The sequence below is a fragment of the Primulina tabacum genome, chromosome 1 (assembly GCF_025594145.1).
Source record: "Primulina tabacum isolate GXHZ01 chromosome 1, ASM2559414v2, whole genome shotgun sequence".
NCBI lineage: Eukaryota > Viridiplantae > Streptophyta > Magnoliopsida > Lamiales > Gesneriaceae > Primulina > Primulina tabacum.
In genome coordinates this window covers 53,857,388-53,874,196 of record NC_134550.1, presented here as the reverse complement: position 1 = coordinate 53,874,196, position 16,809 = coordinate 53,857,388, and the positions used below count along the sequence as shown (strand labels likewise).

Sequence of the window (16,809 nt, the reverse complement as noted above, 5' to 3'; positions counted from 1 at the left end):
AGGATGTCCCACTGAAGAGGATTGGTCCGAAATGGTATCGTGGGGTTCGCAGACATGGGCTTATCATGGGATGTTCTGTTGCAGTCAACATTAAATTAAGGTTTGCCTTATGATTTCTTTATTCTATCCACCGCGTTACTCATCCGGAAGGCCAACAATCCAGGTAATAATCGGCTATATATGTTTGATTTTATTTCTGTTTGCTTCTATGTGCGTGATATTCGGTTTCTTTGTTGTCCTCGGAACATTTAACGAAATTCACTGGTTGGATATTCGGTTATTTTGCAATGGATTTAATTTTGGGTTTTCTCCATTTCACACGTATTGTTCTTTCCATCTTTCAGAAACCATCTTCACAGCCTATTTTCAAATGAAACCTTTTCAAATTTAAATTGTATTCATTACCTACTATTCCATGGGTTATTGAGTCTGAATATAATTGTCGTGTATCCTTTGCACTTTGCTTCTATGTGAGTCAAACACTTTATAGTTCTACGGTATTTGTATTCTTTTGGTAATCAAGTGTCTAATTTATGCTATGCTCCATGTACATAGTCCTTTACTTAACTACAGGATAATCATTAGTCTCCTGCCTGTGTGTAAGCTATGCACAACCCTCAACTGTACCAAACCATGTTCCTCAGTCATATACTGCAATTGGACAACTACAAATCGGCTCTCAGGTGTATAGATGGATAAAAGGGAGGAGGTGTGGACTTTTTTAACGCATCCAGGGGGTACAAATTGTTCTCACAATTGGTCCTTTGGAATGAGAATATTTATACATCATATTTAAAGAACAAAAAATTTTGAAAACCAGCAATACAATATATGAATGACCTTCTAAAAGAAGAAATTAATTTGTTTTCCTGAACTTTTCATAAGAAAAGGTTATCTACGCTACAATTTTTTAACAAACATTATAAGAACTGGCCACTGAGGCACACACGTTGCGTGTGTCATGAATAAGTGCGCATAATATATTAAACATTCATGACATCACAACACCATGACACCGAAATATTTTGTATCATGAATATATTCATGAAAGACAATGAATTTCAAAGCTTAAATAAACATTATAAGAATAACTGTCGTGTGATAATGTACACTACCTGTTACAGTTACTATGAATGCCATCATAATCATCTCCATTTCTTTGAAACTTCTATCCAAGTTTGTTGGCTTCTAGATAGAAATAGGTGTTGAATGTTAATAAAATCGAAACTCTTTTGGGTTAGGTATACAAGCGTATGTAAAATTTTTGTGCCCAGAGGTTCCTATCTGATGAAAAATTAAAATATCTGTGATTGTTACAAGGCATGTGAAATCACTTTGAACCAAATTATTTATAAGAAACATCTTGCAATTGGTTGCAGCTCGAAATGAAGTAAAATTAACACGCATTTGGATTAAAAGTTTAATGTACGGTAAATTTCATTATTAAAATTTTGGAATGACTTATTGATGTGTATGTTCTTCAAATGGAGTTGCTCGATGCAATTACAAAGTTTCGACTCAAGTGTTTTTCCTTTAACAAGTAATTGGTGGACCGAATGTTTGTACTCTTAACTACAAAAATAACAAATTATATTGAGTGATGTGCCAAAACAGGATTTTTTTAATTAATCTGGATAAGACAAGGTTAAGGCTTTGTATGGTTTACCACTTCCGGTGTGGTTTACTGAAAATATCCACTCATTCGCTTCACTCTTCCAAATCTTATATCTCGAAAATGTCTCACATAAGATTTTCTTTCCTTTAAATTTGTTGGTTAATGTCTTTCACACAATACTTTCTTTCCTCTGAATTTTTTTCTTTGGCTTCACGAAGTTCGATTCACTTCTTCAAACAATGTAAGTTTCCTTCCTCTTAATCTCATTGGTTTTTTTTTTTTTCATTTAATGTGTAACGATGGTTTCTACATGTTATTTTATTTATGAAGTCATCGAAACTTAAACATGTCTACATCAATATCTAAGAATTGCCTTCTAAATATTGTCAAAGGTTTAAATACTATTTAGCTTCAATGTCTTCTCCTTCTACACGGGCTACTACTCATACCAATCGTAATGACGATGAAAGACGTCAATTAAACACAGCGCGACGACGATCACAAAGACAATTACTGACACAAGATCAACGACAAACAAATCTAGTCCGACGTCGGTCAAACTACCAAAGACGTATTAATAGAAGTGCACATTCTACATATTCTGATGAATCCAACTTTCAAAATTCAGATGTTACTACACATTTGAATGGTACATTATATACTATATGAATTTTTTTCCTTTTTATCGATCATTATATTCTTTCTTCGTACATTTATATTATTTTTTTTTGTGATTTTTTTTAATTATTCTACTACACGTGTATAATGCTCTTACCCATTTTTCAGTTCCCATCAACAACAATTTGGCTACGACCACCACAACACATACAATAATGGAAACTTCTTCAAATCAAGATGGTATGTTTTATTTTAACTGTTTGAAGTTTAATGATTTTTAGCTTTTCTTTTATATGATATGCAAGCCAATGTTTGATACTAAATCCACATGTAATAGATTAAATATTTGATATTCAACTTCAATTTCAGGTATCACCACAACTGCTATTGGACAAACGTGTCGTATACAGACATTACCTTATCAAACAATGACATCAAATTTTGAGCAAGGGAGTACTAGCACATGTCAACGTCAAACTTATTTAAATCATCAAGGTATTTACAAAATTCAAATATACCACTGATATAACATGTATAATTTTTTTCTTGCCTTCACATTATGTCATCTATAAATAATAAAAAAACCAAAAATCAACATATAACTATATGAACTATCAATTTAAAACACAACCTAATTGCTAACTCTACCATATATTTTTTTAACTATATCGTTAACATATGCAACATTTTTTAAATGTTCAATTTTAAGAGTTTTATACAAAAAATTAATATTTAAATTAATTATTGTCATTTTTAAAAAATTCACATAAATATGAAAAATAAATTATAATAATATAATATATATTATTACTGAATTATATGAAATATATTCATTCCTCATTATCGCTTATATGCATTTCATAAATATAATATATATTATTACTGAATTATATGAAATATATTCATTCCTCATTATCGCTTATATGCATTTCATAATTTCAACAACCCATAAAGACACACGCGTTTCGTGTGTCATCAATATATGATGCTAACATAATAGAATAAATAAATTAGTTATATTAAAACATCATGAAACAAAATCATTTTGTCATAAATATATTTTCAACTTTTTTCAATAATCAGTATATCGCGAAATATTTAGAAAGTATATTTTTTTAAAAAAACAAGGTTTGCAATTATGTTAGAATAATCAATTTCGAAGTTATACTCTATTGGTTCATTTTTCCATCAACAAAATTTAGTTTACATATTTCTTAGTTTGAATATTAAATTGAAATTAATTGCAGGAAATAATTTCAATGAAAACAATGTCATTAGTAACCTACGACGATATCCACGTCCACGTCGATATCGTAACATAGCAAGAAATTTCGGTGAAAGTGAGATAAATTATCGGTGGCAATTGTTTGACCCAAGAATTTGTCTACATTGCCACGCTCTATTGTTTCATGGTGAAACATCACAATTATGCTGCAGAAATGGAAGTACAAATTTGGATCATATCTCTTCTCCTACTGAATTGCAAGAGTTGCATGCAACGGATAATGAGGAAGGTAGGAATTTTCGGCAGTTCATAAGGGCATACAATCATGTTTTCTCTTTCACATCGATGGGTGTCAGCTTAGATGAGTCTTTAGCGACCGGTACGCATGGAATTTACACATTTCGAGCCCATGGATCAATATACCACTCGATTGGAAGTCTCCTACCAAATGAGAATTGTAGGCCAAGGTACATGCAGATGTGGATTGTAGACACTGAACATGATATAGACAATAGACTTCATGAAAATCCATAACTAAGGCGAGAATTGCTGCTCAAGATACAAAATATTCTTGATCAACACAATCCATTTGTCCACGTATTTCGACAGATTGACAAATGTCAAGACATACCTAACTGTAGGCTCATCATCAGGCAACAAAAACCTAATGAACATCAATATAGTTTACCAACAACATCTCAAGTTGCAGCCGTCATTGTTGACAACGAATGTCAAGAAACTTTTAGCAGTCGAGATATTACTATACAAGGAATCGGTGGAAATCTTATCAGCATTCAAGATATAGTTGGGTATTATGATCCTTTGCAATATCCACTGCTTCTGCCATATGGAACATATGGTTGGGACATAAATAGCCGAAATATCAATGGTACCTACTCTATATGTTCACTGAAAATTTTTTGTGTCATTGTTGCAGTTGGGATCTATTAATTTGACATATTTATTTAAGCTTTGAAATTCATTGTCTTTCATGAATATATTCATGATAACTAATATTTCGGTGTCATGGTGTTGTAATGTCATGAATGTTTAATATATTATGCTCACTTATTCATGACACACGCAACGCGTGTGCCTCGGTGGCTAGTTATTTTATTAAGTTTGAGATACTTAGAATAACTAATTTCGATGTCATGGTCTGTTTTAATAATTATATATATTAATAAAATGTTAAAATTTTAATGCAAGTTATATGTAGTTCAACGGATAGAATCATTGTTTCTTGGGGTTTAGGTTATAGGTTCAATACTTATTGTGGTCATTTTTTTATTCTTTTATTTTTCAATTTATATATCAAAATTACAATGTAGTTCTTCGTTATTTCTTATAATTATATTTTGATCTTCATTTAAATATAAATCAAATGAATTATAAAAAATATTATACAAGCACGTAACGCGTGCAACGATGTAGTAGTTCTAATAAAACATACATAATAAGGTTCTGTTTAGGCTTTGAACAGATATTTATAAAATGGTATTATAAAAGCGTTTATTGCAAATCTATATAAAATTTATGAGTAAACATCTGTTGAATAACTATTTTATTTTAAAAAACGATTCATAGTTAAAAAAAAATTAAAAATTGTCTTAATAATTATCTACAAAAAATTTAAATTCTCGTTTAATTTGCGTTTTTATTCTAAAAATACCTCGATCGTTCTTTAAAAATTATGTTTGAAAATCAATTTTTTCAAAAACATTGTTCAAAAAAGTTTCACACGTTTTCGAATTACTTGTTCAAACGAAATAAAATTTTAAATTAATTTACTAATATAACTAAAGTTTAAGATAATTTGGACTGTACATGTATGTGTATGTGTTTGTAGATACGTAATCTATTTTATGATTCAAGAATTGGCTGTAATAGTCTGGCATGGAAAAAAAAAAAAAGAACTAGAAGAACAAGGTATTTTTTGTGTTTTTTCCTTATTGTTATAACCAAAATGCGTCGGTTTTATGTATATGTATCTCTCTGTCCGAAAAAGAGGAAATATATATACCATCACAAAATTTGATTTATTTTAAAAATAGCTCTTGCACATGTACTTTTTATTTGAGTTTTTTAAAATTGGTCACAACTTCTCTGTTCTTGATTAATAGATATTATTTCAATCGTGAGATGAAAATAATAATGCATGATATATATGTATGATAATAGACGATATTATAATTTATAACTCTAATATTTTATAAAATTTGAGTCAAAAATTAAATTAAATAAATATGTATAATCCATGATTGTTCCTTTTTTCACATCAAGTAATTCTTTATGTATTTCGATCAGTTAAAGTAATTAGTCAAATGCAGAAGGTAAAGGATTCCAAAACCGAAGGCGTATGTACGTGCAAAGAGTGACATAATTTCTGAGCACGGTTTTCTGGACCATATCAAGAATCGTTTATTTTCGTCTGCCTAAGTAAGCATCTAGAAAACCCTATATTCGAGGGATGATTCTATACTATACTGAGAGAAACATTTATGATATATTTCTACAAGAAACATTGGGAAAAACACTTCTGTTATATTTCTACAAGATGTTCGCTTGAAAACAAAAAATCACGTCTCACAAAAAATTACTACGTACCGATAGTTTTTCTCGGTGTAGCATAGAATCGACCTTTGAATCGGTTTTTGGTACAAAATTTTTTTACTCTCAACTCCTTTTAGGACGTAAATTTTGATAATTTGAAACATATATACCTCTTACCCATGTAGTTTCCATGTATCGTGACGAAGGTTAGTATGGCCAAGTGCTTATTTGTGTGGCTTCTATTTTACATCGTTAGTGTTTGACTTGAAATTCAAAAATAATATTCAATCTAAGTGGCTAAATGATATTTGATGCATTTTAAGCTAGCTAGCTTGGTTAATATCAAATCCAAATCTATGGTTGGATGGAACTTTTCCTTCAAATGATCAGGCAGGTCTAATTATCTGATATTTTTTAAAATAAAATTTATAATTTCTTATACTCTATTGATGCTTAGCAGAAAGTACGTAGAATATTCATTCTGTCAGTTTTCAGGTAGGACAGGAAATAACCATTCAAGTTTCCGTTCAACCTTAGTTGTAAATGAAAAAAAAAAAAAAGAATTAGGTAGTAAGACAAACAACCTTGCAATTACTCTCTTCAAATGCATTTTTACATGACAATATTTGGTTGGCAAATTCACATGGAGACAAAACCATTTTCTTGATACAAGCTCAAGTTACCAGCCAACTAAGAAACACCTAATTCTTCATCTGCACCAGAGACCAGAAACGCATATCCCACTCTCCGACCATTCGTTTCAGAGGGACAAAAATGATATACACCATATATGATTTGAACCATTTCAATTACTCGTCCTTGAAAGCAAAAGAAACACGGAAAGCTTCAATCATTGTCAGGGTCAAAATCCTTAACCCTCACATCTGCATCTTCTCCGTACTGAATGCAGTTGTCGATTTGTGACAATATGTACTGAATACTGCACAAAACGAGGAGATATTAATGTTTTCCCATAGCCATTACTCGAAGCTTAGAAGTCTTCTTTTTTGCCTATCTCGGACTCTGGGTATACCACTAAAATGTAAATGGGAGAGAAGCTTCAATCATACACACACCGCAACGATTTTCACATACGTATGCATAAATTTAACCGAGGTTTATCCTCAAGTTTAAGGTTCCCCAGACAATGAAAACGAAATCGCGGAGATTGGCAAAAGGAGACTAAATATGTAGAGCTAGAGGTCTTAAGGAGCAGATGATGAATAAGCCAAAAAAGTGAGTTCCAAGCGATAATATGGATGAATGTTTTAGATGAGCTGGAATTGATCACGCAAGCCTTTGTAAAAAAATATCCTTGATTAGGGCTTCTTTTGCTTATGAAGCAAACAAGAGACAAAAAGGACACGACAAAAGTATAATAAATTCTCGAGATGCCTTGTAGAATAAATTCAACCTTCATTCATATTATATAATTAGAGGTGAGAGGGAATCAAGGTTTGGAAGATTGGTATCTTTATCATGATTAAGTTAGTCATAACTGACACCTCATTTTAGATTTGAAAATTCCAATCAATCACGTAGGGAAAGTTGGCAACATAACATACATGATCTCTTTTCTCATGTCAAGTCACGATTAAGTTAGTCACAACTGACAACCTCCTTTTAAATTTGAAAATTCGAAGCAATAATGTAGGCAAAGTTGGCAACATACCTGCTCTCTTTTCTCAGGTCAAGGGGGAAAAAGCTCACCATACTATACTGATCAACCTGATTCAAAGATGTTAGGAATGATTAAGAATATAGTTAGGTAATTCATAATTGGAGTATTAAAAATACTTGACGGGGATAATATGCATTGGTATTCACGCAAAACACAGAAATATACAATTATATTGTATAGATATGCATGCAATCACACAAAAAAACATACCAATAGAAATTGCAATGGCATAATCAGAAACCACCATCTTCGACACCACAAAAAACTTACCAATAGAAATTGCAATGGCATAGTCAGAAACCACCATCTTCAACACCACCACGTCTTATTAGAAAGGAACTAATTATTTCTTTCATTCAACTCCAGAACCAACACAAATATTCTTGAAAAGATTACTGAAGGAGTGATGAAAAACACACCCACATAAAGCAAAAAAAATCAAGAAAATGCCAGATTCGTTCCCTATCACTACAGGCTGTCAGGCACCTATACATCACTTACATCATAAGCTCTTTCAAAACTTGACGCTATTTCCTCAAAAAAGAAATTTAATGGTACCGATGTCGGGAACATACCCTTTTCTTAATAAGGGACAAAATCCTTTCAAATTTAAAAAGTTTTTTAGAATGGAGATCAACACATAAATTGAGGCATGCTCAAACTTACCAAGTCGATTAAAGATTTGTTAAGCTTTCCAAACTGTGGAGCCATGCGCTGGTTTAGCTCTGCCAGCAGTGTCCGAGGTTCTGGGTTTAAATAACTAAAGGAAACAAAATCATGCAAAAATCCAAGGACAAAATAATAAATATGAAGAAGTCTTCTTTATAATGTAAAAGGGCACAGACTTTTCAATGTCTCTCCTGTTCGTCACAAGGTCCATTTTGGAGAGAACATTAACATGAGGTAGCTCCAGTTGAACCATGGCAGAAAGTGAAGTCATGCAACCACTTATAAACTTGGTTACATCCGTTATAAACTAATGGTAAAACACAGAATTCAGTATGCATAAAGGCAGTGGAAAGGCATGACAGCAGATGGTTAAATTTCAGACGTAAATACCTGAGAATCGAGTAAGTATACAACACATATATTGAAATTTTTTCGTCTTAAATGCTCCACAAAGTTCTTCAGCACAGGAACATGGGAGAAGAGCTCTATCTGACCTGTTTTATTAGAACATTTTCAAAAAAGATCGATATACAGAAAGTCGGGGCATATAGATGTTTACTGATGACAACGATTCCCCATTATCATTTTGACATTATTTTAGTGAATTAACCGTATTAGTACGATCAAAATTTCTCATACTAACAAAGGGAAATAACTTAGAAAGATAATCAATGAAGTACAAACTTAGAAATCATAGAGTCTGCTGTAAATAGGATCATGATAGCACCCAGCAGCAATTACAAAATCTGAAGGGACATGCCTAGGAACTAAGGGATTTGAACTCGATAGAATTTCAAAAACCAATTGACAAATTTTTTCATAAATGAGTAAATGACTATCAAGACATTGTATTAGTAAGTATTGCTGCCAAGATGGCCACATTGCTCATGCTAGCTAGAAAATGAACGGAAAAACGAAAATCAAGGCAATTTGAACGAATGGAGAGATGACTCCTTCAGAAGAAAAGATCCACATTATTTAAATGGGTAAACTGTTTTGCAAAAGCTGTGAAACCAACACAAAAGAAAGACGATTGGTCAAGAGTAATAACAGAATTCTTTCTGATTATTTTTTTCTGTCCTTTTTTTTTCTAATTTTGGCTTTTTTGGCATGTACTTAGATTTTTGCTGGAAATTATATTTTTCTGCATTTCTTGTTTTATTTTTGTGTCTTCTATGATATTTCAATGAAAAACTTAAAATAATTTCAGGTTTTAGTATTTTACAATTAAAGTTGATGGAGTATTATGCTGAAAATTAAGATTTTTGAATTGATGTTACTATTTATTATAAATTTATATACTTATGGCGCTTTACTTTCAAATAACCCTCGCTACGCTATTCGCTATAGCCACGGGCAAACTTTGCGCTACGGGGCGCTATGCGCGATTGACAACTATGGATATAACTCTATATACAAAAGAGTAAATGAAGGCAAACAATCCAGCTGGTAGTGCAACAAATACCAGAAAATCCAAACAAGCTATGTCGACTGTAATACTTGAATGTATTCAAGTATATATGTTCCTTTTATGCAACTTATACCACTTCTTTGGATGGTTATACTACTTCAATGATTTGCCAAGATGAATTCATCAATCAAAAAGAGAAGGAACAAATTTATCCCAGGCAAAACTTCCATGTTTCAGACAATTCATAAATAATTTAAACTAAGAATTGACAAAATATTACATTTTTAGTAAGGAAATGCTGCAGGACAAATAATACCGAGGACACTGGAATATCATAATATGAGCAATGAAGCAGGTAAAAATACATACCTGGGCAGTCAAAAACTAAATAATCATCATCCAAGTAGTTATCTAACTCTTCTGTCAGCCAATCATCCAAATTTTCTTCAAGGTGTCTGGAAGTAAATATTAAGGCCCCACATATTGCAATAAAATTATGTAAGATCAAGATTCTAGAAGTAGAGATTTTAGTTTGATGGGTATAAAACAAAACAAATAATATAAAAATTAAATGCCAAGGAGAAAAGTTGGGTGATGACAGGATACTCCATGCAGTAAATAAGGCCTCCATTTGGACCCAATCCGAGATCCTCCATCACATCCTCCAGAGAAATGAGGTCCCTAATATCTACAATTAAAAACTTCCATATTAGAGTCCACAGAAAGGAAAGGCTAATCATTACTAGCATGCTTACCCATGGCTACAGGATAGTCAAAGTTCTCAGCAGCAGGATCTAAGTTTACAATATGCACAGAGCGGCCAACAGTTTCACAATGTTGGTGCAAGCTAGAACAATAAGTAGACTGCATAAAGCAATTAATCAGTGTCTTAGCGTGTATCAGAACTGTCAACTTCATTATCAAAGACACTCTTACACATTATTCTTTCGAGAAAAATCAGATTGAAAACTGAAATCAATATAATGACGTTTCGAGCACATTAATGGACAAGGTCACATGATTCAATTAATAACCTTTCCACTGCCAGCAGGGCCAATAACTAACTGTGCATAACCCATGGAGACGTCTTCTTTGGTTCCCTGCTATATATTTCGCAAGACCTTTACAACGAAGGGGAAATTGAGTATTTGAATATATAAAAGACAGCAACGACTGCGTAAGTAGCAACCCAAATAGCAGCCCAAATAACAAGCTCAGTGCATCATTGAAGCCCATAAATCATGTCCGCCAAAAATTAACATACTATACCACATGAGTGACCAATGAAACAAGCAAAGAAAAATAAGAAACGGATGAAAAGATAGTAATAATTAATTCAGTTTCACTCTAAGTTGCTAAGGATCCAGCGCGGCCCAGAAGAACAAAAAACGGTGCCAACCTTCACAGCTGACGGTTTAATAGTCCACCCACTCCCGAAATTTTTTAGTTACCTTATACGAAATTATTTTTCTAATGTTACTCGGCCCCTACCTCGCTACTTTGAAACTGAATAAGCTCACGAAACATACCGTTGACAAGAAGAAATTATTATCATGATATAAAAAGCTTCAAAACTTTTTATACAGCACAACTATCATCTATAACCAACCAAGAACAAAGCGAAATTTATCAGTCAATTTACAAACAAAAATTTTTCAAGATAGCACATTCCGAACCCAAACAGTATTCCATTTTTCCCGATTCTTCAACACATATTTAACTCAAAATGTGCAGATATACGATTTTTACTGGAACTTGACACTTTAGAAAAAAGAAGAATCTTCGATTAAATTAAGAAAAGATGAACGAAAAGAGGGGGGAAGGGCACCCTAGGTTTCCATGTATTCCGTAAAACAGAACTGGACCTTTTGCAAAAACACAACGAACAGCTCGAATTAAACGCTAAACAAAATGGAATATATCTGCTTAAATTGGGCCACTTATTGGGCCGTAAGTATTGCTACTCAAACAAGCCCAACAATAAATTATCACAAACTTTAACGAAATTAAACAATTCGAACTTTTTAAAATTCATGCATCGGAGGAAATTAGATTGACCTGCACGGCCCATATAATTTAGGCTACAAAGCTCAATATGAGGTCTAAGGCCCAATTGCTCACCTTCACCCTCTCTGTTGAAATCTGAAAATTCTTTGCCTCCGGCCGTTTGCCTCGTATTAAGTTTTTAACTTCGACGCTGCTATATATATATAATTTCCTTTTTAAAAAAGAATTACTGCAATTCTCCCAAGCTTCGGTTAATTTTCCGAGAGGATTTCGACGGAGGCATTTCAGATTTCTGGTAAGTAAATTTCATCTGATTTTTTGTTCCGTTTATTTAGCATACTGTTTTAATTTGATTGGGTGAGCCAGACTTGTTGATGAGGGAGGGTCTCCAGGAGCTTTGGTATTAGATTATACGTGTAATTTATAAATTGATTGAGAAACAAGGTAAAAACGTATAGCTTGACGGAAAAAAAAGGAAATATATCCATCTTCTTCAGTGAATTCCTCTTTTTGGTGTTGATTTGGCTTCATTTCCATCCTTTATTCCCTTTTTTAGGCTTCTTTCAGTTTTTTAATAAGAAGCGCTCTCGGTATTCTGGTAATAAATAAGACAATATTAAAGATCAGAGTCATAGAATTTTTCAATTATGATACAAGGTACTTGGGAGACTAATGTACTTATTCGATCTAATAGAAATAGAATTATTTTAACGGATCCTGACCAATAACAATCCAAGCCATTTCATGAATAAAATGTGACCAATTAACCAACCAACAAAGTTGTTACAAATAACGTGGGGGTTGGGGGTGTCATGGATTAATGTTCCAATTCAGTAGTTTTTTTAGTTCGATTTGAGCTTCTAAGTTTCCAGACTTCAACTTTTACCAACAATCTTTGTGTTGAAGTTCTCCCTTTCGATTTGTAAAGTTTTTACTGTTTTTCGGCTGCTATTTCTTAGGCTTGTTAATTCTTTCTTGCTTTCAGTTTTTTCCTTTGATGTCTTGGGTAGTATATATTGACGTACTTTTCTCATGTTGATATTCTTAGTGCTGCAGACCCAGAAATGCTTGAGTTGTTTCTATCTGAGCCCACATGGGCTGATGGCAATGGGAGTGATGAATCTTCTGCGTGGAGAAAATCTCGGCTTGATGAGTTAGAAATAGTAATCTGGTCTTTGATGTCATCAGATGGCCGATCTGAAGCTCGGCTTTGGCTTTGTAACACTCTCTCTAGCATAAGATCTATCAGCCACCGTTGCCAAAGGGAGCTGTTTGTGAGTCTATTGAGATCCATGCCAGTGAAGCAGTATTTGGCATCACAACTTCTTCAACTTATCTTTGAGAAGTGGCCACAAAAAGTCGGGCCTATAATAGCCAAGAGAAGTAAAAAATTGGAGAATTTTTTCAAAGGTGCTGACTAATTCATTGAGGAAATGTGCTTTGCATAAATTTTTTTTCAAACGTAGTTTGGTTTAATTGAGGGGTTGAATCTACAAAATCATGGATGAGTGTTCATTTTCATCACATGAAATATCTGTAGCGCCGGATGGGTTCAGAGATTTGTTAATCAAAGAATATTTATGTTGTTTCCCCTGTTAACAGAGTAAATAGTATCAAGAACTCTTAAGACCTTAGTTTCATACAGCATGGGAAGAAACATTTCCCCCATGATATGGTAAAAACCAAATTACTTGTTGATCATGATTCTCCAAGCGTCACACATCAGGCTTTAATATTCAATGAGGACATATTTTTTAATGCAGATATTACAATGTTGATAATTTCTGTGCAAATAATACTTGGAGTGAAATAGTAATTTACTGCTTGAAAACTTGTTTATTTGCCTCGTAATTAGTTGGTTTTTCAAAATTTTCAAATAGAGCGAACTTGGCAGTGCATTTTTTATTGCTTTCAGTGGACTACATGTGTTACATATTTCTGTCCAATATTCTATTTGAGCTGACAATTTTTTAATCTAGCCAGGTAATCCAAGGAGGATCTTGCAGTGGTTCTCTAATTTTTCTGAATCTGGTTATTCGGAGCATGGAAAGGGTGCAAAGGCATTGTCCAGATTTGCTTTTGTAAACCGAGATATTTGTTGGGAGGAACTTGAGTGGAAAGGTAAACATGGGCAGTCACCTGCCATGGTTGCGACAAAGCCCCATTACTTCCTTGATCTGGATGTCCAGCGGACTGTTGAAAATTTTCTTGAGTATGTGCCTGAATTTTGGTCATCTCAGGAGTTCTCTGAGTCTTTAAAGGATGGTGAAATCTTGTTGATTGATACTAGATTTTTTATTGATATGTTTATTGACTTGATGTATAACAAGGAACTTGGAGAAGTATGGAAAGTTGTGGAGGATTTCCTAATGGAGGAATCTTTCTCTTTCTTGTGTAGTCACCTTCTAATCATTCTCGAAGAGCAGGATCTACATCTTTTCCTAGATTTGATACCTAAATATATGGAACCAAGGTCAGGATTCTTAGGGTTTCGTAATGCATCAGAGTGGTTCGAGATTATACTGTCAAAGTACTCTGCTTCTATTTCTATCGATCAGCTACTGTTACTCAATGCTGTGACAACTCAAGGTCGGCGGCTCCTGCGACTTGTTCAAGAAGAAGGCAGCAAGGGTGACATGGTTAAAATAAAGAATTTGGTCTCTCAGCTTTGCAATCCCCCTAGCCATGGTCATGATTTTGTCCTGCTAATGGAAGAAGGCTTTAAGAAGAAACCATTGGAACTCATTAAATGGTTAGGTGTGCAGTCTTGGGCTTTACATTTTAGGCTGTTGGAGGAATTTCATTCTCCTGAGACCTGGGAATCTCTTTTTATCAGTAATGGGATAGGATTTCGTGAGTCTGACAAGTATGCCATATTACATGATGAGTTTGTGGAAGATTATGGATCAGATAGGAACGAGAGGTCTTCAATAGGCCTCAAGTCTAAAAAGGGCAGGAAAAAAAGAAGAAAAAGGAGACGGGATCATGATCCTGCTGAAAACTATGAAAATGAGAAACTTGATGTTAATTTATCAAGTAACATGCTGGCTATGCCATCCAAGGCCGGGGATTGGTTGCTCTCTATTGATGACTATTCCACAACATGGAGTAGTGTAAGTTCTGAACTGATCTTTCACAAAATCCGTCTCAATTTTTTCTCTTTGTATACTATGGTTTACATTGCTATGACATTCTACTGCTCATAAATGTTGCCAAATGGTATGATGACAAGAGTTCTTGGCAATCACCAAGATAGGAGCAACTCCTTTTTATGAAGTTGAAACTTACCAGTTACTTTTGTGAGGGGTGTTTTCTTCCGTTGTTCAGAAACATGGAGGGAAACTTGGATGTTAGATACCACAAAACAAAAATTTCTTTCACACATTTGTTTCTCCAGTTCAATCAAATGTAAAATGTCCCAACTTGTTTGCTCATCTTTTTCAGCAGGTTGCTCCAAAAATTGTCGGCACTTGGTATATGGCCGCTTCACCTTCTGCCTGCTTTATAAGAATGCTGGTGCATTAGATCGTATTCAGCCTTCAAAGTTCAAACGCCATTTTGTCCTTAATTTTCTTCGTGAATTTATGACCAAGTGTTGAAACAATTACATTCTTAGATGATTTTCAAATGAACTGATGTTAGGGTGTGTTCTTTCACTTATCTTATCAATTTGTTGGTTTTCACTAACCGTACTCATTATGTGACTGTCCACTAGCTTTGTGATTTGTGATCCCTTTTTGCCTCCCTCCTTCACGCTTTCTCACTCACACACACTGAGGCACCGACTCTAATTAGTATCAGATTCTTGCTCATAACGTCCAAATTCGTTGTTATATCCTCAGTTTACTCAGCATAACAGTGTTATCTAGGTGGATCTACCTGAACACCTTTCACAGCATTGCTTTTCAACTTGGCTAAAGTGGGTTTTCATCAAGATGAGGTAGTTGCTTGATCCGTTTGGCCCGGGACTTCTGTCAAAAGTTTGAGTTGGGAAGTCCTTGCTCTTTCCTCGTCTGACAAAGCTCAGAATGAAATATTTTTAAGGTTTGTATTAAAACTTGATCCTTTCGTCATTGTTTCTGTTGTATTTATTCGACTGGTATTGGTTATCGATGTGTTTCGTGTAGCAAGAGGTGACCAATGTTCTTAGCAGGTTCTAAAAAAATCTCGAGTATGAAGATGAGAATATACTTCCCCGGCCAGGTATCTTGCAGGAGAAAATGCCGATAGACCTATTTTTAGACCTTGTACATGTTGCTCAAGCGATTGCTTATACCTTGTATCAGTCCGGGTGAACTTAAAATTCAAAGCCCACCTGAAGTGCCTCTCACAGGACTAACCAGCATCTGCTTCAGGCACATTTGAGTTAAATCCTACCGCGGGTGGGAGTTGAATTTCACATCGGATTTTTTTGTACTTTGTCTGTTGACTGTAATTTACTTGTTTTGTTGTTACAGTTGACAACTTTAATTCCCCACGATATTTCTCCATTTTGGTCATTGGCGATAGATTGTTCAGATATAACTAGTATACTGATACACGCGTTGCGTATTTATAGAATATTTTCTATAATTTATTTTGTTTATATTTAAATTAAGATCAAAATATAATTATAAAAAATAGAGGAGAATTAATTGCAATTTTGATATATAAATAAAATAATAAGAAAAAAAGGAAAAAAAAGGTAGAAATAGGAGTTGAACCTACAACTTAATGTTTAGAAAACAAAGTTTTAACCGCTGAGTTACATGCGATTTTTAACATTTTATTAATATATATAATTATTAACACAAAGCATGACATCAAAAATTAGTTATTTTAGGTGTCTCAAATTTAACAAGATAATATATAGTATAGATAAACTAATATGACCAAATACATGACTGATTTTTTATTTGATCGTAATATTTGAATTATTGTTTGATGTAACCAATTGTTTAATCACATCAGATAAAAGTAATTACATGGTGGCTTATTACATTCGTTGTATTTCACTTTCAAACAAAATCAAGATCAACTGGCAAAATATC

The 16,809-nt window shown here is 33.5% G+C and overlaps 3 protein-coding genes across 14 annotated transcripts; 2 read left to right on the top strand and 1 right to left on the bottom strand.

Annotated features, from left to right (window-relative positions):
- The first annotated feature begins 43 nt into the window (after positions 1-43).
- Positions 44-4,572, top strand: LOC142549718 (uncharacterized). Of its 3 annotated transcripts, none has more exons than XM_075658824.1 (5): positions 44-163; positions 2,008-2,264; positions 2,402-2,473; positions 2,603-2,728; positions 3,481-4,571. In XM_075658824.1, exons 2-5 carry the CDS (start codon positions 2,030-2,032, stop codon positions 3,990-3,992), a joined length of 945 nt encoding a protein of 314 aa, XP_075514939.1. In that variant the 5' UTR covers positions 44-163; positions 2,008-2,029; the 3' UTR covers positions 3,993-4,571. The 3 variants fall into 3 exon arrangements, with proteins under 3 accessions (XP_075514939.1, XP_075514931.1, XP_075514947.1); XM_075658816.1 differs by lacking the exon at positions 44-163 and adding an exon at positions 1,770-1,856 and having other exon boundaries at positions 3,481-4,572; XM_075658832.1 differs by lacking the exon at positions 44-163 and having other exon boundaries at positions 1,878-2,264; positions 3,481-4,568.
- A 2,010-nt stretch (positions 4,573-6,582) lies between these two features.
- LOC142549697 (GPN-loop GTPase 3) lies at positions 6,583-11,658 on the bottom strand. Of its 4 annotated transcripts, none has more exons than XR_012821242.1 (10): positions 10,807-11,592; positions 10,528-10,636; positions 10,379-10,460; positions 10,142-10,227; positions 8,752-8,855; positions 8,538-8,668; positions 8,359-8,452; positions 7,684-7,739; positions 6,745-6,951; positions 6,583-6,712 (listed from the first exon to the last, which is right to left on the bottom strand). XR_012821242.1 is itself a non-coding variant. In XM_075658796.1 (10 exons), exons 2-10 carry the CDS (start codon positions 10,849-10,851, stop codon positions 6,858-6,860), a joined length of 801 nt encoding a protein of 266 aa, XP_075514911.1. In that variant the 5' UTR covers positions 10,852-10,872; positions 11,601-11,658; the 3' UTR covers positions 6,583-6,857. The 4 variants fall into 4 exon arrangements, 3 of the variants coding, with proteins under 3 accessions (XP_075514911.1, XP_075514904.1, XP_075514920.1); XM_075658796.1 differs by adding an exon at positions 11,601-11,658 and having other exon boundaries at positions 6,583-6,951; positions 10,807-10,872; XM_075658789.1 differs by adding an exon at positions 11,601-11,653 and having other exon boundaries at positions 6,583-6,951; positions 10,807-10,893.
- Positions 11,659-11,913: 255 nt separating this feature from the next.
- Positions 11,914-16,278, top strand: LOC142549658 (uncharacterized). 7 transcript variants are annotated; one of them, XM_075658749.1, is made up of 5 exons: positions 11,914-12,074; positions 12,836-13,189; positions 13,763-15,823; positions 15,933-15,982; positions 16,066-16,278. In XM_075658749.1, exons 2-3 carry the CDS (start codon positions 12,844-12,846, stop codon positions 14,983-14,985), a joined length of 1,569 nt encoding a protein of 522 aa, XP_075514864.1. In that variant the 5' UTR covers positions 11,914-12,074; positions 12,836-12,843; the 3' UTR covers positions 14,986-15,823; positions 15,933-15,982; positions 16,066-16,278. The 7 variants fall into 7 exon arrangements, with proteins under 7 accessions (XP_075514864.1, XP_075514857.1, XP_075514839.1 ...); XM_075658742.1 differs by having other exon boundaries at positions 15,907-15,982; XM_075658773.1 differs by having other exon boundaries at positions 11,915-12,074; positions 13,763-14,892; positions 15,639-15,823; positions 15,907-16,278.
- Positions 16,279-16,809: the final 531 nt, after the last annotated feature.